The 25,026-nt window shown below is 38.9% G+C and overlaps 1 protein-coding gene across 1 annotated transcript; it reads right to left on the bottom strand.

Moving 5' to 3' along the window:
• Window positions 1-3,699: 3,699 nt before the first annotated feature.
• Window positions 3,700-16,543, bottom strand: LOC146321823 (CTP synthase 1-like). The gene is made up of 17 exons (XM_084727110.1): window positions 16,378-16,543; window positions 15,979-16,149; window positions 15,308-15,408; window positions 12,817-12,933; window positions 11,711-11,794; window positions 11,371-11,451; window positions 11,010-11,161; window positions 10,457-10,589; window positions 10,155-10,243; window positions 9,101-9,195; window positions 7,330-7,392; window positions 7,146-7,189; window positions 6,956-7,052; window positions 6,042-6,097; window positions 5,739-5,835; window positions 5,391-5,535; window positions 3,700-4,008 (listed from the first exon to the last, which is right to left on the bottom strand). The coding sequence occupies exons 1-17, from the start codon at window positions 16,541-16,543 to the stop codon at window positions 3,924-3,926; spliced, it is 1,776 nt and encodes a 591-aa protein (XP_084583236.1). The 3' UTR covers window positions 3,700-3,923.
• Between the last annotated feature and the right edge of the window lie 8,483 nt (window positions 16,544-25,026).

Raw genomic sequence — 25,026 nt, 5'->3', positions numbered from 1 at the left:
TATTCATATTTACCTTGTTCTGGATCACAGGATGGAGGATCAGAGCTGCTCCAGGACGTCCAACAGGCAGGTTTAACAGGTTTAACTTGTGCTCACTGCTGTTTGTGAGGGAACATGGACTGTTTGTAATATCTAAATCAGGGGTGGACAAACTTTTTCCCTTCAAGGGCCAAAACTGAAACTTCCTGTTTGGCCATGAGCCAAAAGCACACACCCGATGTGTTGTACAGATAAAAAATGATACTAGATCCCAAGTTCCATTAACTTCCTGTCCAAAGAGTCGCTCTATCCGTCTGCTCAGATTATAAAAAAATAATTAAAAATAAAGGATCCTATTTAAAATTTTCATATTATTTTAGGGGCTTTTGCATACACGTACAAGTAACTTATTTAAAATGAGTGTTAATAACAAGTTCAAGTTAGGTGAACTCAGTATTTGTGATTAAACGTGATGTTAGTATTTACAGTGTGGTGACCTTAAATGTTGAAGTTTTGAAAGTGAAATTCTTTCTCATTCTTGCTTGATATACAACTTCAGGTGCTGTTGTCATGTTATGTGGTTCATAATGAACCACATATTTTCCAATGGGAGACAGGTCTGGACTGCATGCGGGTCAGTCTAGTACCTGAACTCTTTTACTATGAAGCCACGCTGTTGTAATGCGCAAAATGTGTCTTGGCATTGTCTTGCTGAAATGAGGAGGGATGTCTTTAAAAAGACGTCGCCTAGATGGCAGCATGTTTTTCCCAAACCTGTATTTACCTTTCAGCATTAATAGAGGCTTCATAGGTGTGGCAGCTAGCCATGATGCCATGGGCACTAACACACGCCTGTACCATCACAGACACTGGCTGTGAAACGTGGACACACTTTTCCACTTTGCATCAGTCCATCTCAGATGAGCTCGGGCCCAGAGAGGTCCTCTTAACTTGCATTTGCAGACACTGAGACAAACCATGTTTACTGACAATGGTTTTCAAAACTCTTCCCATGTAGTCTTCTTTATACAATTATGAAGATTTTTAGTGCAATTTTTATTGCAGTGCTGCCTGAGGGGTCAAAGGTCACAGGCCTAGCCCCTTAACATGCAGAGATTTCTCTGGATTCTGTGAATCTTTTAATGATGTTATGGCTGTTAGATGGTGGAATCCCTAAATTCCTGCAGTTCTGTGTTGAGAAATATTTTTCTTCAACTGTTGGACCATTTGCCCACACGAGCACGAGCTCACGAGCAACTGAGCCTTTCAAGGACACCCGTAAAAGAAAATAGGGAGGATTCTGATACCAAAAAAATTTGAGTTTCAGAGACTCTGTTGTCTGGATTCTGATGACCTTTAAAGAATGAACATAGCAAAGTAATAAGTACAGCGCAACAGCAGTCTTAGGCTGAATACTTTTCATTCTCAAGAAATACAGAATAATTTGTCCCTCTAGCGTGAACTTGCATAAATCTCTGGCACGAATTAATATTCATCAGTTTTCTTAAATTCATTTGTTTTTTTGGCCATGCCTCTAAAAGGAAATTGACACGGCAGATTTAACAAATGCATGCCTCTTTTTCTTTAAAAACTTTCCTAAAGAAATGGGAATCGTTGTTGTAGCTGTATTTTTGTCCAGGTGGAAACTGTAGACTTTTAGTTTTACAAATGTTGTACAGGGTCAGAAATAGATGTGATAATGAAAGGAAAAAAGGGTGAGAAAATTTGTCTGAAATTGGAAGATATACAGGAGAAATGTGATCCTAGGAGAAAATGGGGAGAGCTGACTGAAAAACGTGAGTCTCCTGGGAAAATTGGGAGGGTTGACAAGTACAACCTCAGCTGCTAACTGATAATATTGTGGTGTGTAATGAATAGGACAGCCTCTAGGTACAGCAAGAACTTAAAAGTTTTGCTTATAAAACTAAATTAAAAATGCAAATGTCACATAAGCCGTGTTTTCGCTGGAACTTTAGGTCCCAGGAGTTACTTCTCAAGGAACTAAAAGGTTCCTTCAGCTCACTGTTATCTGTTTCCACCACTCTCTGCAGACCCATAAAGAGTAGGCAAAATACTCCGGTGAGGTATGAAAAAGCAACGGCTGTTTTTACAAGTCACTTTGCGTGCAACTATACAACAATGGAAGCGTTTACTTGGTCATCAGTCCATCTGTCATTTGCTTTGTTAAAACTTAATTTAGACCCTGGTCCCTGAAGCCGAACCTTCTTCAAAGCTTCCTAGTCAATGGGGAAAGTTCCTGTAGCAGAAACTGGTAAAAAAAAAAAAAAAAAGAACTTGAAATGAGTCTCAGCTCTACTACAATAAAGGCAAGATTGTCAAGAGGAATAAAAATATATTTATTCAGAATAAACACACATAATGCATCACACATGCATCCAAACTTCGTAAATATATAAAAAATGGCATGTTTTTCATATACTTGAGTCACCAGCAGATACAGAAAGGCATTGTCAGCAATCATTTCATATCACTCAGTCTGACGAGACTAAGAGTGAAAATGTAACTTGAAAACTTGATGCTTGACTGCTACTGATGTCTTAAGATCAGGCCAAGTTTTATGTTTTCTTTTTAAAGACATCAGTTTTCATATGCCAAGTTTCCTTTTTCAGTTAATACTGCTGACTCATCGGCTACTTTAATTTAACTGGATTGTCAGATGACTGTGCATCAGTGTGATTCATTTTAGGAAGTTCTGGGTCAGATAAAGCGATAAAAGGGCAATGGAGTTCAAAACCATCAGTAAACAAAAGGTCTAAAACATAAAAGTCATGCAACCTGAGCTGCTGAGTTTAGGTTTAAGGCATAAAAACTTCCCACAAAGTGCAAACGTTTGCATATTACACCTTTCATGCAGAATTCAAACCCACTGTCCTTTTGATATTAACTAAACAAGACACTTTGCTATGACAGAAAATTCAATAAAGCCCACAGTCTCAAAAGCACATCTTCGTGGTCCAGTTTAAACTCATGCATGGATTTTCATGCACACTCCATGTTACACAGTGCAAGATTATTTGAAACCAGAACAGCATTTACTGTACACTTTAGTGCAGTAACCCTGAATAAATATTTTGACATGTAAGCAGGTTTTAGTGTTGCCAAAAATATCTATATTGATACATTTCGATACTGGATATTAGAAATGCTTTCAATACTCATTTCTTTTTGCAGTATTGACACTCTGGTACCAGCTGCATTTTCTCACTCTGTCTTCTCTGCGACAGCAAGTTGACACACACCGCTGCAGAGCCCACATCATTCCTCTCACGTATTCACAGTGCTGTCTCCTTCTCTGTTATCATGTTATCGCCAACAATGTCCTGCCTTCAATTCTGTTTTAATTCTTTCCCCACAGTATCGATCACGGTACTGAATATTGATATTTTTTAAAGTACTGTAACGCGTCAATGATATGCCTACTTGTCATGATATGCAAACTGAGCGAAGCCATGCTTCTTATGTATGTTTTCATCATTTAGATTGGAGTGATTTGCAGGACAGCTGCAGCAGTGGTGATTGCACAGACCCTGTCTTGTACACTAACACTTTATCAGTGTTGCTTCCTGCAAAGTGGTTGGTTATTTTGAGCTAGTCACAAGTATTTATACCTGCAGAAATACATGATCCATCTCCTCACAATGTCCTTTTCTCACAGTGCCCCTATAAACACTTTACTCTGGCTTCTGCTTACAGCAGCAACTCTAAAGCCCCACAGAGTTAACCACAAGACAGCCCTTTAAACTTAAACAAAAGCACAGTTAGAATATAAATTATTAACAACATATTGTACCAATCAGAATGTAAAAACCGTTTAAAAAAACAAAACAAAACAACTTTGCATCATCAGACCAGCTTTTTTCTGGGCTGTGCATTTACCTGAATGAGGCTGACATGAGAATGACAGAAACACAACTAGATGTACTTTAGGTTGAGGACAACGAGGGGAACTTCAGCTCAGAGATGTCTGTTTCAGGAGAGCTGCTGCCGCTGCTGCTGCTGTAAGTGTCTCTGTAATGGTAGATGAATACATAAAATTAGTATTACAGCAATAATGCCTGACAGTGATTGCAAGTGTAATGATGACAGTGTCACTGCAAACTGTAGCTGAAATACCCTTGGGTCTTTTGATGCAATTAACTGTATTATAATATAGAGGTGTATTATGACACTATGCTCATAAATTTCCATTCATGTTGACAAGTCAACTTAATTTGAGTAAACTCAATTATGCATAACACATACATTATACAATAGGGTAGAAATTGCTTTAGTTCCCCCCCATGTACTTACAGTCCAAACAAAAGCCAAGATATATCTTAGATTTTAACTGATCTAATAATCATTAATGTCAGTTAAAAGACTAAACATGGAAAAATAAGTGTTTAAATGTGATTTGATCCCACTCCAAAGAAAAAAAAAGACTTGTAAGTTGAATTCAGAGAAGACTTTAGCCAGTACAGAGGAGGAAAAAGACGGATACAGATATGGGTTTTTATCATTAATAGACAGCATCAAGCTGTATGCTAGGGTTCGATGAGTGGATGAATACATCAGCTATCGGCAGCTGGTTGAGTCCACTGCTGGTTGTTTTTTGGGGGCCAATTTAATGGTCTGCCTCCGCAGAATGAGTGAGAGATGCTGCTCGGTGACAAACTCTCATTCAGCAGCAGTAGAGCCACAATATTTTCACATCTAACTCAGTGAATTAAGGATTAGTATCGAGCAAAACAGAGTTGGTAATTGTTGGAACGGTACACAGACTGACCAAGATGGTCTTGGTAAGTTTTAACATTATTTTGTTTCTGTTGAGTTTGAATGTTTTAAGATGAGTTAACAAGACAATTAAGCTAGTTTTAGCAAAATAAATAAGAGAAATCTGGATTCTGAAGGTGTGCGGTTTTATTTTTGTGTTTAGTAGGGAGGTGCAAGACTATTTCCTTTCTTGCAATTTTTTTTGGTGTATTTTGTGTATTTATTGGACATTGTATAACATAACTCAGCGAGCATGACATGTACCAGGTGAAACCCGGGAGTGTGGTGGGCTTACAGGGCGGGAGTGGACGAACCTGCTTATAACCAACCATAAGGGACACTAAGAAATAAAGCAAACACACCTGCAACAAGGCAGAATCATTTCTCCTGACATTTGATTAGTTGGGGAAGTTTTAGCTCCGGGAGCAGAGGAGAAATGAGTGAAGCTCTAAAACTGGGAAACAAGCCTAATATATATGTACTGAAATAACACGAATTTACTGATTTCATGTTAAATTTATTGCAAGTGGAATGCTAGAGAACTAATAATGGCTAGAGCTAAATCTATAAACTGTATGGCCATCACAGAATACTTTAGTAGTTTCAACTGAATAAGACATTTCTGTGTGAGAACTGACCGTGGCGAAAGGCGACAGCCCTTGTTCAGGTAGCCCTGGAGTTTTCCTGCAGCAGCCAGCAGGAGACCGAAGTATGGAGGAGAAGGTTTGATGGGCCTGGAGGTGAACTCTGGATGGTACTGCACTCCAACGAAGTAACAATGATCTGAAACAACAAAGACAGGTAGATAAGTACGGATATAATGGCCTCCACTACAATAGGCTCCATATACCACAGTGAGAATGTGAAATTCTGTGCATTATACTTGAGAAAAGAAGGAAAATTAGAGGAAACAGTAGAGATTATCAGAGTACACCTCAAGGTTTTATTCATTATCACTCAACAGCATGTAAATTCTTTCCACTCACCTTCCAATTCAATGACCTCCATTCTCTCTCCTTGCTCATCCTGGCCGACGAACTGAAGACCTCTTTTTTCAAAGTGGTGTATCAGCTCAGGGTTCACCTAATGTGTGCAAAGGTTCAATGACTCAGAGGAGGCTTTTGAAATATAAGCTTTTATGCGTTATCTTATAATACTTCAGCTCTAGAACTGGACACACAGATGAAAAACAGAACGATTAAAAGGGAACTTCAAGTCCCTGTAAGAGAGAATAAGAGGTTTTGTGCTCCCAGACAAAAAGCTTTTAAAACCGTGCTTTTTATCACTACCTCAAATCTGTGTCTGTGCCTTTCGTCCACGTATCCCACATTTCCATACAGTGTTCCTAGAACAATGAAATATCAGTCATCAGAAACACAGTATGGCTAGAAAAGGCCAAAAAGCCAACACTCCACCTTTAATTTATGAGGATGGTTCAGATTATTTGATGTGGGGTTGTATGAGGCACGTCTTGATAGTCAGTGTATTAGATACAGCATATACTGGTCAGCACGCCCCCAGTTTACAAGCACCAGCACAAAAGCTGAGCAATGTACTGCTGTGGACAGGGACAGCAACAAACGGGGAAAAATCAATATCAGTTTAAGTTTACACTTTATATAGAATATTTTCACCACTTCACTTTGCTTTTTCTGGTAAGACACCACTGTTATACAAGCCAAATATCACTTTCTCCAAATCAGCTGAACTCCACAGACAAAATCAGTCATTTTACCCTTGCAGGTTGCAGGTCTATCACTGCCTCGATTTGTTAGTTTGTCTTATCGTGTGACTTTGGAGAATTGAAACTAATCTTTTGACACCAAAGTCACACAATAACGCATATAAACTGACAGATCTAGGCAGCTCTGGATGTGCAGCTCTTGTGTTTTGCGAGGTAAAATGACTGATTTTGCCTATGGAGTTTGGCCAATTTTGGCTCATACAATGGCAATTTCCCATCTGAAAAAGGCTGTCTGATGGCAAAGTAATGTGGTGAAATTATTCTAAATATATTTGTTTGTTGCTGACCCTGTCCACAGCAGTTTATTGCTTAGCTTCTGTGCAGATACCCCTCTCTGCTTTCCAAATAGGGGGCATGCCAACCAGCATCTACTGTAGATATTATACCAACTATTGATAAATATCTCATACAACTCTACATCAAATAATCCGAACTGTCCCTTTAAAGGAGAATACATACTCAGTACACTGGGCTTGGATTTGAAAATGGTCCGTCTCTTCCCCAACCTCATAGTCCCTCCCATCTGGCCTGGGTTGTGCTCTGGCATGTCAATCACCTGTCAAGATCAAACAGGAAGTTAAAACCGTTCTGGTGAAGACTCTGCTGATATGATGCGATACGAGCGGCACGGCAGAGAAAGATAACCTACCACAGGGTGTTGGGATTCTGGATTAAATTCTGTGGAGCTGGCATCTGGAAAAAGATAAGCGAAACTGATCTAAGCTCAAATCAACTTCTCGACAGGTCTAAAGGTTGTTTCATCATTAAATTAGAAACCACAGGAATCAAATTCTCCTTAGCGGCGTCCCCAGCTGAACTGAACAATTACTCACCTTCCCATCCTAGAACATTGCGGGCAAACTCGCACACTGCCAGCTGCATGCCCAAACACACCCCTGCACAAAACAAGACCAGCAGGAATTCTTGCATGAGCGCTATTGTAAGGAATCATAAATAAACACAGACGGAACAAGATCCCCACTGTGCAAACCACTTACGTGACTAACGCTACTGTATTTGCATATGATTATACAGCGCCTATAAAAAGTAATCACCTCTCCTTGGACTTTTTCGCGTTTCATTATTTTTTTTTCAACTTTGAATGTTTTAAAGTGGATGCAATTAAAGCGTTTTTTAAGACTCTTTCATGTCAAAATGTGAACAAATGGATCTAAATTACACAACGCACAGTAACTGACTGCACAAGTATTCGTGCCCTTCAGGCCTGTACACTGGAGAGTCACCTTTGGCAGCAATTTCAGCCTGGAATTTATGGACAGTGTCAAACAATCTCAACACAACATTTTTCCTGATTTGTCTTTGCATAATTGCTCAAAGTATGTAAAGCTGCACGGAGTTACTGAACAGCAATTTTAAAGTCTTGCCGCACCTTTTTGGTTTATATTCTGGACTCTTGATGCAGCTAGAAAACACATTAACATTTTTTTTCCTCACTCAGTGCAAGCTTTGATTTTATATTTCAAATTGATGTTCTGCAGCAAAACACATTTTATTCCAAGTCACAGTTCTGTGGTAGACTGAGGCAGCTTTCTCTCTCTCTTTATTTTCTCTTCACCTTCCAGGCTTGTTGCAGAGGCATCCGCACAACATGATGCAGGTGACAGGCATTGAACTTAAATATCGAAATATTGTCGCTGTCGGGCGGAAACCTGTCTATGTCCAAAACAGTTACTTCTCAGGAAATGCCAAAAATCCTGTTTTTAAAATAACTGTTGTTAAAGTTGGCAGCTCTTTAATATCTTTCCTTAGCTACATAACTCACAGACAGACATTAAGTGTGACCAATAACATTGATTTATAAAAATAATAATAATAATAATGATAATAATGATAATGAAAAAATATGGAGATGAGATTTTTGGGCCAACAGCGACATTAGCAACTTCTAAATACTGAGGTGCTGCACTAGTGATGATTTAGGTGCGTTTAAGTAAAGTGGTTCAACATTTATGCAATTGATTATATTTTGTTTTGTACTTGTATTTATATTAATTTAGGGCAGTAGCATATGATAAAAAAATTTGCAATTTCCATCTGATTCAAAAATTCAAAAAAAAAAAACTCATGATGGTATGATATTTGTTGGGGTCTGTATCAAACAAACATGTTTTCTTACATCTGGAGAATGAGATTTGTAGCCCAGAGCATCTCAGCAGCACTGCAGTTCTTCATTATAATGCTGTTTTGTCACACATTTTTCTTTCATCAAAAAACTGCCGCTTCTGTGATTTGGATATTGCACTTGACCATATGGTGATTTTGATAATATTTTAATTAACTGTGTAGCCCCACATTCATTTAAGATGATTGTTTTCACTTCTTCTATACAGACTTGTAAAACAATAAAACGTAACAGCAAAACAGAGACACTGTATCTATTCATTTAGATCAGTTTACTTTCTACATGAATGAAAGTATGAAGCTGCATACCAAGAATTATTGTCATATCTTGAACACCAGTTGGCACGTGTGGAGGAACACGTTTTATGTCTGGACTTGATCAGGCTTCCATAGAGCATGAAATCTTACGACATGATGAAGGAAAAGGCAGAACTCATGAGACAGGAGTTTTGAATCTCTTACCCAGGAATGGCTTATTCTGTTTCCTCGCCCAGTTAATGGCGAGCATCTTGCCCTCTGTGCCTCTCACACCAAAACCTCCTGGTACCAACACACCTCTGTGGAAGAAAATAACAGTAATAACAGCCTCGGTGCATTTTGCAAATTACTCCAAATTATTTCTTAAACAAACAGACGATATTAACATCTGTATACAGAGACGCATTATTGATAACAGTATTATGACTGAAAAACTGAACAGTCTGAGAGGCAGACTCTTGAAAGACTACTGCTGGTATGAAATTGTCTTTTATGATGCCATGCAAAGAGAAACATTAATATTAATATAATACATTAACGTGTCTGTAATTTAAAGTGATTATGGAGATGTAACCTGTGCTTGCTTGTAATCTTTGGCGATAAAAATGGATATTAACTGCAACACCCCCATTCACACAATATAATATTCCTGAAGACACTTATGTAAATGGATTCACATACATAACTGGGAGACTGTAAGTTATTTTAGTCAATTCTTCACACGTATGCATGCACCAACTTCTTTCTGCTGATCTCTGTATTTAAATCCTCCGTCACTCCCTATTTGAAGGTAGTCTCTGGGCAAAATGCTGAACAGCTTTTGTTACAGCCATCAGTGTCGTAAGCCACACTTATCATGCAATAACATACTAATGGCTCCTAAACTAGCTTACTATCTGGTGTGCATTTGTTTTTTTTTTCATTTGAGATACTATGTAGTAAGAAATTATTGTTCATAATCCGATGAGGATACACTGACTTTCTCCAGACTTTTAAAACTAATGCATTTCAAAAAAAAAAAAAGAAAAGAAAGCTCCAAAACCTGTAATTACCTGCTTGAAAATATCTTATGTAATAAAATATTTTGAATTTCTGAGGCTCTGAAGCTGCATAAACCAGTGGGTGTGACAGCACTCTACTGCCCTCATGTGGCAAACACAATAATATCGTATCACCACAGAGTAAAACTTTATATTGATAGTTGTACATTTTCAGCATCATCCAAACCTCCTGGTGCCCCCCAGGTTTGTCTACTCACTGAGAACTGCAGAGTTTTTGCCAAGCCTCATGATATTTCACTGGCTCATCCTGCAGAGTGGTAGACTCCAGGTCTGCAGAGTCAATGTACTGCAATAATAACAACAAACAAACAGCATGACTTGGACTGAAATCAGTCAACATCCTGACAAACAGGATAACTATTATATAAATATGGTCAAATGTTAATCATGCCAGTTTTAAAAGTGTTCTGTAACAACAGTGAACACACAAACTGCAAAGCAGTGATGCTAAACCCAAAAATCAATATAAGGAAGAGAAAAGTGTGAAATGTTTCCATACCTTGACCTCTAGTTTTTGATTAATGGCGAGGGCTGAGTGCTCCAGGGCCTTGACAACAGAGGTGTATGAGTCAGCTAACTTTGTGTATTTCCCCACCAGGGCGATGGAAACGTGTTCTAAGAAACGGTCAGATCTGAAAAGAGAGGGAGATGATTCACAGCACTGAACTGGTGCATCATTTAATCCTCACGGCAGAGTTTTGAGGTCAGGCATTTAAGATCCACAGTATGACGTAATGGCATCATTTGACTGCCAGAATTTCACATTATTTGGTTTGTAACAGTGAAAATGTGCCTGAGTGTTTAAACATACTGTCTCATAACTGTGAGGTGGTTTGCGTCCATTTCCTCACACATTTCCTCTAAGACTTTTTAAAACCTTTTTACAACAATTATAATTGCAAATTAAGACCTATTTCACACCCATACTTGCAAAAAAGTGTGAAGGATAACATCTGGATGGCTAATATTTAGCTATCGTTGGTAAAGTCCAGAGGTTCTCCGATAAACTCTGACTGGGCTATAGTGTTGGTGTCATTGGTACTGTCCTGTACCTGTCAGCCATCTCCTTCCACTTTGCAAGCATCTTCCTGGGCCTGATCCCAACAGGCAGGTTAAGTCGCTCACAGAAGTAGTTCACAACACCCTGATTCTCCAGCAGTAGAGGCACTCTGTAGATTGAGGAGACATCTTGCACACAGATCACCTGGAAAGAATAACAAAACATTTTCTTTCAGCTTTATTAAAAAAAAAGTCTCTGAAATAGAAAAGGATTTGTAGGAAGGAGGAAGCACATCAATATTTGAGGGTACAGTGAAATTGTAGTTATCCTCACTTATTTAGCTTATACATACTGTATACCTCTTGAATTATCAAATAGTAATAATAGTAATACAAATAATAACAGTACTTCACCTGTGTGGGCTCCACGTGACAAAACATGGAGATCTTCTCCTTGACAGACGTTTCTAGTGGCATTGCACAGCGGCACATAATCTGATAAAAATCAGTGTGTTTATTCATTTTTTAATCAAAATATATATGACAGGGTACAGTCTAAAAGATCCTTCTCCAAAAATCATATCGGATTTTATGTCAGATTTTATTTGGCTGTGTACAGCATGAGATGAATATGTAACCTAAAGTTATTGGTTATAGATGTCTGCACATGAAAGCAAAGCAGAGGCCTGGCCTGTTTTTATCTGCGGTGCAGGAGGGAATGCCAAGTTTAAGAACAAATCATAATCTGACTCACCAAATCTGGAGACAGGCCGAGCCCTCTGAGCTCCCGGACGCTGTTCTGGGTCGGTTTGGTTTTCTGCTCTCCTGTAGAATTGGGCTGAGGACAAAAAAAAAAGCAAATTCAACTTAAATTGTGTGTGAAAAATAAAAATGTGATGGTTTTTACTGTTTCATAGCCTCTTTCCTGCAATTCAAAATAAAGCATATAAAAAAGTATTAGAAATCAAATTTAATGTAATCTTAAATTTGAAACATTGTCATCTAAGTTTTTGTACACTTTGTTTTGTGGTTGCCCTGGGCGTGTTCGTGCTCTGAAAGTTATTATGAAAATAACGCAATTAACTCCACAAACCAGTCATAACAGATCCATGTCGGTTGCTATGTGGGTGCAACAAAATGTCTCTTCTCTCTTCCCAACTCAACAACGGGGAGCTGAAGCAGTTAGATCACTTCTTTATCACTAACAGCGTTTTAACCTGGCCGAAATCATTATGGGTGTACACTGGCGAACACTTTCCCTGCTTCACCTTGCTATTAAGCAGCCTTTACCAATGTTTTCTCTTGCAGGACACAGGAGTTGTTTGTCTGTAACACTAGTTCGGACCCAAACAAACACGTTAAAACACCAAAGTCACACTGTAGTCAAACAATAACACAAACTAACTAACAAACAGAAACACAAACTGCGACATCACTCATGTAGTGCGTGGTAAAAACTCGGTTTCTGTCCATGTAGTCTGGTCACTGTAAAGAGAGCAGAGCTGGCAGCTTAAAGCAGCAAACATGTTCTAAATATAGCGTACGCTTAAACCCTTATCATTTTTTTTAGGTGTCTAAAAGCTGTTTTGCCGCTGCTGTACTCGTCTGCAGCAGGACCTTACTTTGCCTCTGTTTTGGGACTCCTGAGGCAGCTGTCAATCAAACTTTAGCTGACACACCCACAAACTCTTGAAAAATGTTGTAAAGGCGAACCACGTTTTCTAATAGTTTTGAAAGTTTATTTTCATTCAGATATTTGTGGATGCTTAATGAGAAACTAAACTTCCATTCAAGCCAAGCTCCCTGTGACTTTGAGATACCTGATAATTAATGTGACGTGTGTTCAACAGTGTGTCATACCTGTGGTACGAGGCTGACATGAATGTTGCAGAAGTTCTCCTTCTTCACCTTGAACTGGAACTGCCTGAAGGCCTCGATGAAGGGCATGCTCTCAATGTCACCCACTGTGCCTCCCAGCTGTTGACACAAAACACCAGCTTAGGCCGCAGAAAGGCGCATAAAAACACATATGTTGTTCTCTCAGATATACACAGACATACAAAGTAAAAAATGTCTGAACCTATGACACTCTCAGAACAAGTTTTGATGCATGATAGCGAGAACTGCTGGAGGCACGGCAAGACAAAGCAGGTTTATCTATATAGAACCTTTCAATAAAAAAGCAATTAGAAGCGATTCCTTTTTTACAGTGCAAGATATGAACATTAGTGCCTGGTTTAACTTAATAAAATGTATTGATGCAGACATCACATTTGCTGGGAGTTTGTTCTAGATATCTGGTGCATAAGTCCCTGAAGACCTGAGAGGTCTGGACAGTTCATAACAGAGCAGCAAATCAGAAATTAGGGATGGGTGGATAGATCCCGAAATATCGATATTGCCAATACTATATCTTGTTTTTGAAGACTGATTCTGTCATCAGTAGGTTCAAAACCAAAACATTGATCAGTTTCAGTTTCTCTCTTCTATGTTGTACTATTTGTATTTCATAAAGCAGAGCTGCCTGCACAAACAATGCTCAGTGATGCGGTGCATGTGCTCTTTGCTTCTCTACTGCTTTCTCTGTCTGCGTGCACTCAAGCAACACGTGTGCCATGCCTGAGCCGCAGTGTGCCCCCCTGACTGGTTTGAACCGACACAGTGAAAGGTGAAGGAAAGAAGAGCTTCATCTGGAGCTACTTCACAGCTGTGAATGAAAACATGTGCAGTAGGAAGGCTGTCCACTACAGATTTGTTCAAATACAAAACAAAACATCAGGAGAAAGAGAACTTTGAGCTGCAACAGAGAACAGGAGGAGGAGGAGGAGGAGGAGGAGGAGGAGGAGGAGGAGGAGGAGGGAATGCCACAGCATTCAGACCCTCGATTCAGAGGCTCAGGCAGGAATATTCAGGCACATAGTAGTTAATTAATATTTTAGTAAAATCAGATCTTCAGCACTGATTAATGTTACATTTTGAAACTGCCATTCAATAGCTGTTACTTCAGCAGACCAGTTAAATATCAGACATTAAAATAATATATTCAACCCATTGAAACATATTATCTACATAAATTAGACTCCTTAATTTTAATGGGATTGAAAAAATACACATATACTTCAAAAGGAAATATGAAAATGGCTGAATATAATAAGAATTGTTTAGTGTAACAGTGAAATGATTCCTATATTTAAACATATTTAGCCTATTGATGATACATTCACCTCATAAATAATGGCATACTGCTCTCCCCTACAAGACATTCATAAGCTCCTTTAAATAATAAAAACTATTGATAACAATATTGGCGATCCTGGCCCCAACTTACTTAGAAACAGATCAAAACCAAAATTTGTGATATCACCCACCCCTATCAGAATAATAGAGTAATTTGGTCCAACAAGAGCTTTATAACACAAAAGTAGTATTTTAAAATCAATTCTTAAGACAGGCAGGAAGCCAGAGCAAATATCTGAGAACTGGAGTGATTTGATCCACTGTCCTGGTCTCAGTGAGGACTAACAGCAGTGTTGAGAATCAGCTGCAGCTCTCCATCTGTGTGCTGGTGAAACTTGTACAGACAGCGTTACAGTAGTGGAGCCAACTGAACATAAATTAATGGACAAGTTTTTCTAAACCCTGCTGAGACACGTCTCTAAATTCCTCATATATCCTTAAGTAGTAGGCTGATGTAGTCGCTTTAATGTGGATGTTAAACTATAGGTCTGAATCCGTGACTGCAGCAAAACTTATGTCATGTTTTGTGGTCTTTAAAATTAGCAACTGAAGTTGAGCACTGACTCAATTTTGTTTCATGTTTTATGGGTTATAATTTAACTTTTTATAAGGAAATACTTTTGCAGTACATAGTATCCAGATATGCACACACTTATTTATATCACTGAGATAAAAAAAAATGCTTTGTTTTGTAAACTTTATATCCCGTGGCTGGATAGAAACCCAGGCTTACGGAAGAGACTAATTATACAGACACTCCTCTGCAAGTCTATTTATGAATCCCTCGATATTCCAGTTTTGCCGCTCACAGACCAATATGGGTAAGTTCAGCAAGTTCTCCGACAGCTTGCAGAGAGAGGCCAATATTTTCCATTGCTTTAGACAACATGCTTGGTTTCCTGTCTGATCGAAAATGTCCTCCACTTTTCTTCAACGAACCAAATAAATGCCCTCACCACAATCAATCAAGTGTAGCCCTTCGGAGTTGTTAAAATATATGACACTTTTACCTTGACAAAGAAGGTTTTCAGTGTCCTTTTGCACTGAAGGCAGCATCCATCTACATAAATTCTCACTTGACGAGAGCCGAGACAAGTGCCAAAGACAAATTTACCTCTATGACACAAATTTGAGGCTCTGTGCCGTCTTCGTCTACTGAGACCCTGGCCTGCTTCATTACCCACTCCTGGATGGCATCTGTGATGTGGGGTACCACTGAAAAACAGATTTATAGAATAAAAGTTATATGAACACCAAATCTTCTTACAGCTGGAGAGGTGTGGGTTCTCCAAGGCTTCCTCACATATTCTGCTCTTGCCCATTATTATTATTGATGGAGAGAATCACTTTTTCTGTCAGACTGCAGCAGGACAAGTTTTTGAAAAGATGGGAAGGTTGAACTGTGCACATTATTTATCCATCTATTTGTTTCTTACCTTCTTTCTTTTTGTAAAGTGATTTGAGTATCATTATGCACATCCAAACACTGGTTCCCTTTACTACGTTTGTTTAGTATTTTATTTTTTCCTTTTATTTACTGTGTCCGTCCTTTCTTGCTTGGTGTTATTTATTTTAATCCAGCATTACTGTCTCACAGATGGCTCAAAGAGACAAAGCTTTTATTGTAAGTCCAATAAAAAGAGAATAAAAAAAAAAAAAAGTCATATAAAACCAGTCAACACAAATTCTCTGTTTTACAGACATACTGGAAAATACAAAAGCATGTGTGTTGCTGAGAGGTATGTATTGGCACCAAACTTTCACCAAGCAGGTGCACTCACTCACCCTGTACAGTCTTGCCCAGGTAGTCCCCCCTCCTCTCCTTGAGGATGACCGACTGATAGATCTTTCCGGTCGTGAGGTTGTTGTCTCGGGTGAGACGGATGTCCAGGAAACGCTCATAGTTCCCCAAATCTAAATCTACCTCCCCGCCATCATCGAGAACAAACACTTCACCTGCACAACAGACATTATTTCCATTTATGAGGGTTAGCGAAACAGCAGCTCTGAACCCTTTAGAATTTCAGTGTTTTGCTCACTGAAACAACAAACATCTATTGTGTGTAAACAGCCATCAGGCCACATCACATCTGGTCAAATATTAACTGCAGAACTCAAACACGCAATCATATAAAACACCAGATGATTCATCAAATACAACAAAAACTTACTGAATGCACTCACCATGTTCATAAGGTGAAAAAGTTCCAGCATCAATATTAATATACGGATCGATTTTAATGGCTGTAACATGAAGACCACAAGACTTGAGGATTGTTCCCACGCTGCTGGCAATGATCCCCTTTCCAATACCAGATATGACACCACCAGTAACCAGGATGTACTTCATACTGGCACATAAAAATTAAACGGAAAAAAACAAAAAAACAAGCAGAGATGCATTTAAAAACATGCAAAAATACTTTAGGCTGCACTCTCATGGCATGTGTCCAACTCAGACTGTTCACCACATGGGAGATGAAGAGCTGATGCAATACATACATTATGAGCTATGGGTGCGCTCTATTACTGAAGTAGACGTTTACACAACTAAATTTATATAACATCTAATGGTCTGTTTTATTCCCGTTATTCAGGTGTCTTTAACATAACGTTGCATAGACTTGTATCAGCATTAGAAATAGAAAACATTGAAAACAGTCATGTTATTTCACATTATTAAATCACATTATTTCATTATTACATTGCTTCCCAGATTGGGACTGGCACCTTTTGATTGGATTCAGTACCTCCTTTGTCACCAGTAATATCTTTAAATAAAGTTTGTGTAATATTTAACATTATCTGTTGATTACTGTAAGCCCAACTGCAAAGCAAATGGGCAGTTGTGCTGTGAATCCAGACATGCTTGTATTGAGGCTCAATTTCAGGTAATTTAAACCCTGTTCCACTAACCACTACACTGTTGCAAGTTCACATACATTAGTCAGTTATAACCGAGCATATGATCAAATGTGAGACTAACTTTTTGTGTTTTTGTGTTGGTAAACCGTTGTCTCAAGTAGTGAAATGAAACGGAGGAGGTCCAGACAGATAGGCCGAATGAGAAAATCCAACAAAATTAGAACCTGACCAATACTGGCCAGTCACAGCTATATATGTTTATATGGGTATTGGCATATATGTTATTTGATATGTGCCATATTAAAAAGTTTTTTTTACGAAACATACAGAACATAATTCAGATTGTTTTAATTTTTTAGCAACATAGGCAGGATTTTTTCCACAAATAAAAACAATGCAGAGATAGATGTCAATATATTTAAGCAATGTCCCTAAATTTGGTGGCAGACACAGACACAGACTTCCTTCACTGTGACACTTCTGTTATCTATTTTTCCAGTGAATTGTGATGTGTTGTTTCCTGAGGACTTTGTTTCTGATTAAAGACGAGCTAGACTCCTCGGCTGGTTGAGGAAACAGACGTCACGCATCACAGTGCATTATGTTCAGATGTGCCAGACTCTAGCCGCTTAAACTTCTGCTTTCTTTCACTTCTTAATTTTCATTGCAAATTTGTTTTTTTTTCCATAGTCCCCTGTTTGCATTTAAGGCTGTCCTATTTATGGTTCTTCTGCAAGGGCTGCATTAGTAGCTAGCCAGCGACAAGCAGTGTTTGCTGTTTTTGCAGAGTGTTAAACTAAAAGACACAAAGGAATTGAGATGTTTGCAGAACATAATGTGCTGGCGAAGGCTCGCAGTATGGGGATAATACTTGGTGGCCACAGGGGACCACCTATGTGGAATATTAAGTGGCCACAGAGTAACTATTTGGGTAATGATGAGCCCTGCAATGCATAGATGCATGCAAAAAACAACCCCTCTTTAATAATAAGAATCCCTCTCAATCATCACCCACAACCCACCAAAAGTATGTGGCAACGCCTACATCTGCAGAGACCCAGCCTCCATCTGTACCTAATTATTTTGCTATGCTCAGGATGGTTTACCAACACAAAACATCTGTATTTTATGTCCTGGAAATGAGACTCAACCATCAACTATGTTTCTTGTGCATTTACAAACAGTTCAATATACAGATTCATTAACAGGACTGGGTGCTTCACTCTCTTAAGAATGTAACACAGAGTCCTATTAATTGGCAGAGTTACAAGGCTGTGTTAAGTTGAGTTAAATTGCCTTTTCTTTGTTGTTTTTACATTTGGGCCCCCAAAAATGTACACAATGGGACAATGCTTAAATATATTAGTATATATCCATGCAATGTTTATGTTGTCAAAAAAACAGACAGTTTGCCTTTAAGGAAAAGGTTCAAATATACTTAAACAAACATGAAAAAAACCCAATCTGCATTATGCTCTATGAAAAATAAAGGAGAATAAGAATCTATTTATTATAAAATACCACTTAAAGTAAATAAACATAATGTAAATGAATTAAATATCCTGCCTCCATTACATGTCTTGTCAAATTTCTCACAAGTGTTAGATAACCACATTTGAGGGACATTGTAAAAAATGTGTTTGTGTATATATTCTACATATAGTGGTGTAGTAGTGGCTGATCGATATTCGATTTTTTATCGGTAAAAATCCAGCTTTAGTCGGGCTCTTAACAAGTGTCACCTTAAACTAATTGAGTGTGTTAAACTTATCAGATTTATGATCAATGCAGGTTTAACATCAACCGAAATATATTAAATGAATGGCGGGAAATATCAGTGACAGAAGACGCGCGCTCATTGGGGACACACCTGTGATGCCAGTCTTCACTGTCAATATTGGAGCACCGAATACCTTATTAGTCAAACTTCAAAGTTGTTAAATTGGAGCAGTTGGCAAGTTGCTTTGGTGAAAACAGTTTTACCATCTTAATATTAGCTTTGTTTCCCCTTTTTTTTTGAAACGACATGTTAATGATGTGAAGCCTGGGAGACATACACAGCTCTACCAGTAGCTAATTAAATCATATCTAACGTTTGCTAATTGCTAACAGCAGCGAGACTAACTGTCATTAACTTAAATTTCGAGACAGTAACAACTAATTTGGCCGCATTTTAAGCTGTTAATTGACTCGAGGACATAATGTCTGGATGATGTATTCAAAACCACGCAGACTTACCTGACAGTGCTTGTAAGTACCTTTTAGTTTAGTCTCAGTAACCGTTATAAACTGTTATAAATTTAACTGACTCTTCTTCTGTTTACGAAGCATCAGTCCACTTCTAAGCAGCAGTTCAAACACGTGTGGTAGAACCTGACTGATCTACTGCTTTAGAGGACAGTTTGTTTCCTTCCGTTTCAGGATAAGTCTGACATTGTTTGCCCTGCTGTCAGTCTGTCAGGCAGACCCAAGTCTACCGCCCCCATACTATCCACCAATCAGGAGGACGCATTCAGGGATCGGTTACGATGTACTTGCATTGGGAGGCTGAACTCTGGGCGGCAATTTCCCCAGACTCTTGTGTTTTCATCATAAGATGTCACATGTAGTGGAGTGTATTGAATTTAATTTCGCCAGCTGCGTACACTCAATGTACACGTAGAAATAAGCGTGCATTGAGAACCCCCTTTTTAAAGAAAGTGGTCCTCCAGCGTTCTTTGTAAGTCTAATGGTTCCATTAAAAACCCTTGTCATCCAAAGATGACTTGAAAGACTCTTTCATCACAGTTTGTATTGCACCATGATGTAAAATGGTTCTCAGTAGGTTCTCACTGTTCTCAGACCCTTATACACAAATTTAGCTCTGGTTCTTGAACTGGTTCCATCAAGGTTCTTGGAGTCTTGGTGCTAACTAGAGAACCAGCCTGTATATTCCCCAGTTTTGAGTGGAACCATTGTAATCAAGCATTTCATCAACACAATAATGCACAATAACGTGTAGAACATGCAATTTGGTGCAATGCAATGAACCAGCAATTTTTTGGTTCCAGATGGGAACCAAGCGTTCAGGTTCTGAACCAGATTATTTTTGATTGAAATGCTCTAAACGGTTCAGAATTAGGCGTTAGGTGACTGGAGGAACCCTGGTTCTGTTTAGAGAACCAGCCCACATTTCCACCAGTTTTGAGTGGAACCAAGGCTAAGCCTTTATTTGGTTTCTAGGTAGGACTCTCTGAATGGGTTCCAAGTAGAACCTTTCTACCAGAAACCAAAAAGCGTTCTCCTATGGGGACAAGCCGAGGAACCTTTTATAGTTCTAGGTATAACCTTTTTTGTGGGGCTCAAGGTAGAACACTCTGAAAGGGTTCCAAGAGACCTTTATACCAGAAACCAAAAAGAGTTCTCTTATGGGGACAAGCCGAAGAACCCTTTATGGTTCTAGTTAACACCTTTATTTCTAAGAGTAAGATGCAATTCATTAAAATTGAGACAGTACAGTGGTACAGCAGACACACAATAATAAATGAATACATACATAACATAACAGGAATAGATGACAAAATATTGCATATTCCTGGCTAGATAAAAAATATAAAATGCCCATCAATTATAAAAAAAAGGAGTAAGATTATAAATAACCATAAAATGTATGTAATGCATAAATGCTATATGTGAGGATTGAGCTGGTTGCCTGTTGAGTAGAGCTGTGGATGCTGGAAGGAGGAGAAACTTAAAGCGGTTGTTTTTTTGTGTTTCCTGGCTCTGTAACTTCTGCCTGAAGGTAAAAATTCATATTCAGAATGTGGAATGTGTGTGGTGTCTCAATTATTACAATATAATTCTGTCACCTGCTTTTCTTTTATGTGTTCTTTCATACCGTAGTCCCACCACTAGATGGCACATGTGTTGCATTATTCAGCATGCATTCATCTGAGCTAAATTGAGCTTTATACATGCTTCAGTTTATTCACAAATAATGAACATGGTGATTTTATGGAAGCAAATAAGGCATCAGATATAACAATGAGGATATTGAACTGGTGTAAGCACAAATATGCTCACAGATTCTGGTTTGGTCCAGTGAGGCTCTACAAAATAGAGCAATGGTCCCCCAAAACCTCATTTATGCTGTAAGAGTGTCTCTGAGATATTAAAGTTTTCCTTCATGTACTCACTGTCGCACTGCTCCAGTTTTGCTGTGGGTAATGAGAGTGGTGATTCTAATTCATTTCTGTCCATGATCTTGATCTAATTAAAGACCTCATCCCTGCCACCTCATTTTCATAAGCTGTTCCCTTCAATTACATCTGACAAGTGAGCACAGACACACATTAACCTCCCGCATGAAGAGGTACTGTGCTTCCCTTATCTCTATGCCATCTTAAAATAACAGGGAGGGCAATTCAAAGGTAATTCCACATCCTTGAATACACCCTTTTGGAAAACACATCTGTGGATGGCACTGCACAGAATTACCCACCTACAATATGTTCCCGTTTTCTGATACAGATGACAAGATGGTGCTATGCAATGCCATGTTTTGCAACGTGTATGTCTGACTTGTGGCCAAAGTCAGCCGTGACAGCTCATCTGTGTTTGTTAATGATTGTCTGTAATTTTTTTTTCCTCCTGCAAAGAGCAAGATATGGCAGTGAGTCTGGAGAGATCTGAAAACTGCACTAAATTTCACTCAAAGTAATTCAGGTTATACGTCTTTCAAAGAGGGGAAATGGACTTGACCTGATTTGTCCACCTAAATCATTTTGCAGCTCATACAAAATTGATTGACTCTGCTATTAAAATGGACATAAGATCATATTTAGCAGTGCAGGTCTGTGACACTGACTGATGTGTCAGTAACTGCAGAGTGGAAATGCAAAGTGATGTGTTCATGGACTAGGTGGGATAGTTTGATATTTTGGGAAATATAGTTGTTTGCTTTCTTGTGGTTAACTGAGAAGATTGATACCCTGGAGCCATTTCTAAGTTATTGCACTCAGCTGCTGTAAAATATTTCCTGCAACTCCCATTGAATGAAAATAAAGATGGAAAATGTAGCCAAAATGTCCCAGATATGGGCGCTGCCATCTTGCATCGGTCCCGTTTTTTGAAGCCAGAGTCTGCATAGTAGTGATCAGGGCTGGAGCTGCAGTATCGATGGATGTACTATTAAGACCTCGATACTGGATACAAAGATGCCACCTATTCAGTCCAATGAGAGTTGCTCACCTGACACAAACGTCAAAGAAGTTTTCTGGCTTCTAGATTTAGTCCCACAGCATGCAGTAGATTTTGGCCACTGGGAAAAATTGGTACCAAGGCTGAGTGGCAATGCCCTATCACATTCTCTTATACATCTATGTGTGGCTGTCTGGGGGGAGATGCCAGTCATATCTTCTGTAATAAAATCTGTCTACCTAAACAATAAAGAGTTTGTCTGCAAACCAGCGTCTATAAGAAAACACACTGCAATGTGTAAATTTTGCAATGCAATGCTCACTGAGACAGCTGGGACCACATCAAACTTTTGTCAGCACTGAGAAAGGAAGCATGAAGAAAAATAGGTTGAGTGTAAGTTATGCTAACAAAACTAGGTAGCTAGTTACGTTTTTGCTTGTGGTAGACGATGACGAGACGGGACCCAGTGGTATATTCCACCAAGCACAGCATGTCTGCACCACGGTTCCAATCCATCCTCCACACGGCTGCAAGGACCACCAGCAGCATTTCAGAAGCATTTCAGCAGCAGAGTGTTTTGCCTGCCTGATTATGTTTATTTGCTCAAATTTTGTTGATTAGATCTGCTTTCCTTGCTCTTTGTGCTTCTACCATGGATAAGCAGACTTTGTGGTTAAATAGTTTCTTTTCTGTCTATCTCTATGATTGTGAGTCTGCACGGGGTCTTTTATTTTGAAAATTAACCAGATTCTCCCTGCCTTTTCTGTGTCTGACTTCCTTCCCGTTCAATCAGCTCTGTGCTAATTTAGACGGCATCTGTCAAAAATAGACTCAGTCCATATTTGAAGCGGAGCAGAGCAGAGACCCGCTTCTGGGACGTGCCAAGGCGCTGCTGGTGGAGTCACAAGCATTGTGTAGAATGGCTATGATCAGCTCTGCCTGATGTGGCACAGCTGTAATACGATGCAGCCACGCTTGGTGGAATTTAGCTGCCATAAAGCTATAGCCTATAACTAATATATGTATATGGTTACGTTACATCAACATTAGCTCTGACATAAATGCTACACACCATGGTACAGCTCCCTTAATCTGCTGAGAGCTAGAAATATCACTCGCTCTTGACTTGGTCTCATCCGGCCTGGTTCTTGGTCTTGACTTGGTCTCAACCCCTCAAAGTCTTGCCTTGTATAGGTCTTGATACACTCTGGTCTTGATCATGACTTGGTCTTGTTTTAGGTGGTCTTGACTACAACACTGCGCTAAGCTAATTCTGCCTCCAAACACTCGTCCATGTATCGCTCTTCTCATCTGACCCTAGGCAAAAAGGGAATAAGCTAATTTCCAAAAATGTGAATCAATTTAATAACTTTCTCATTACTTCGCTTATCTGTTTTCCATTTAAAACACAAAAATTGAAGAGACATATTTTCTGTTTCCCTAGTTTTTAATAATTGACTGTGATGCTGATTATCAGCAGCACAAAGCAGAAGAAAAAGCCTGCCTGGCTGACTAATGTTTCCTGGAGCTATTGCGAGGGAGTTCTATTAAATAAGTCAAAAATATCTTGGCCTGCTTGACTCACATTTAAATTTATCTTCCTACTCTAATTATTATGTTTTACGAATATTAGATGAACACCTGTACCACTCTCTATTAAATAAGACGATTTATTGGACGTTATGTGGTAGTTTGAGAATAAACTAAACTGGTTCATAACTAGATTATAAATGCAAAGTGAAATGTCCACAAGCTAAGAGGAGAATAGAAACATTCTGCTGGAGTAAAACATCAGTTTGTGTTGGCAGCGTTTTCTTCATCTTCACCCTGAGAAGGAAGATAGTACTAGGGTCAGATGTCATGAGATGCTTCACTCTCCCAGACCTCCAGTGGGCCGGAGACATCCAACTCCCTGCTCACAAAGAAACAGCAGCCCACAACCCCCGCACCCCGTACACATTATTTATGAATGGGAGTGGTGCTTTTCCCTGTCCCTTTGTAGTTTTGGAATGTGAAAGATAGATCGATTTAAGAATACAACGCAGATGGCTCTTAAGGCACAAAGCAGTACACAACCACTCAGAGGAAAAGTGAGCTCTTGGGCAATTAGTGTCATTATGGCTGCTCATGTGCTTGGTGGGATGTAAAAACAGTGGCTGTGGTGGCAAATGGTTAGGCATGTGGGTAGCATGGATAATGATGATCAGAGCACTACTGTTGCAGAGTAAAAAACAGACAGTTAACTCTTTTAACCAGGTGACAATGAATCTACAATTTTAATGAATCAAATAGTTGTTTAATCTGTAAAAGGTCAGTCATGGCTATCACAAAATCCTAGATTAAATGCTTGTTATAGTCTTATCAACAGTCCAAACCCCAAAGTTATTCATTTTAAAATTATAGAAAACAAAGACAAAGAACAAATCCTCACATTTGAGAAAGCCAGCAAATCTGATTGGTTTGCTTTATGTAAGGGAAAATGCCAAACGAGATGATGAGGAATTAATGGATGAAATGTAGACCAGAATCCGATGCACTGCCTACATGGAGTGTACCATGCTAACATGCCAAAGACAAAAACTATCACCATTAATTTATATTTTGATGCATTTTGCAATCAAAATGCAAAGCCGTACTCCAGTTTCCCTGGTAATGCCTGTGGGTTTAACTAATAACTTGAACAATCATTATCATCCCATAAGGTTCTTATGCAATGTAGGCATTGTTCACCACCCCAGTAAATTGGACAAACCTGAGATATTATTAGTCTGTTCAACCCATAGAACCCTT

The sequence above is a fragment of the Lutjanus erythropterus genome, chromosome 9 (assembly GCF_056507025.1).
Source record: "Lutjanus erythropterus isolate fLutEry1 chromosome 9, fLutEry1.hap2, whole genome shotgun sequence".
Taxonomy (NCBI): domain Eukaryota; kingdom Metazoa; phylum Chordata; class Actinopteri; order Lutjaniformes; family Lutjanidae; genus Lutjanus; species Lutjanus erythropterus.
Note: the sequence above shows the minus strand (reverse complement) of the source record. Positions and strands in the feature narration are given on the sequence as shown.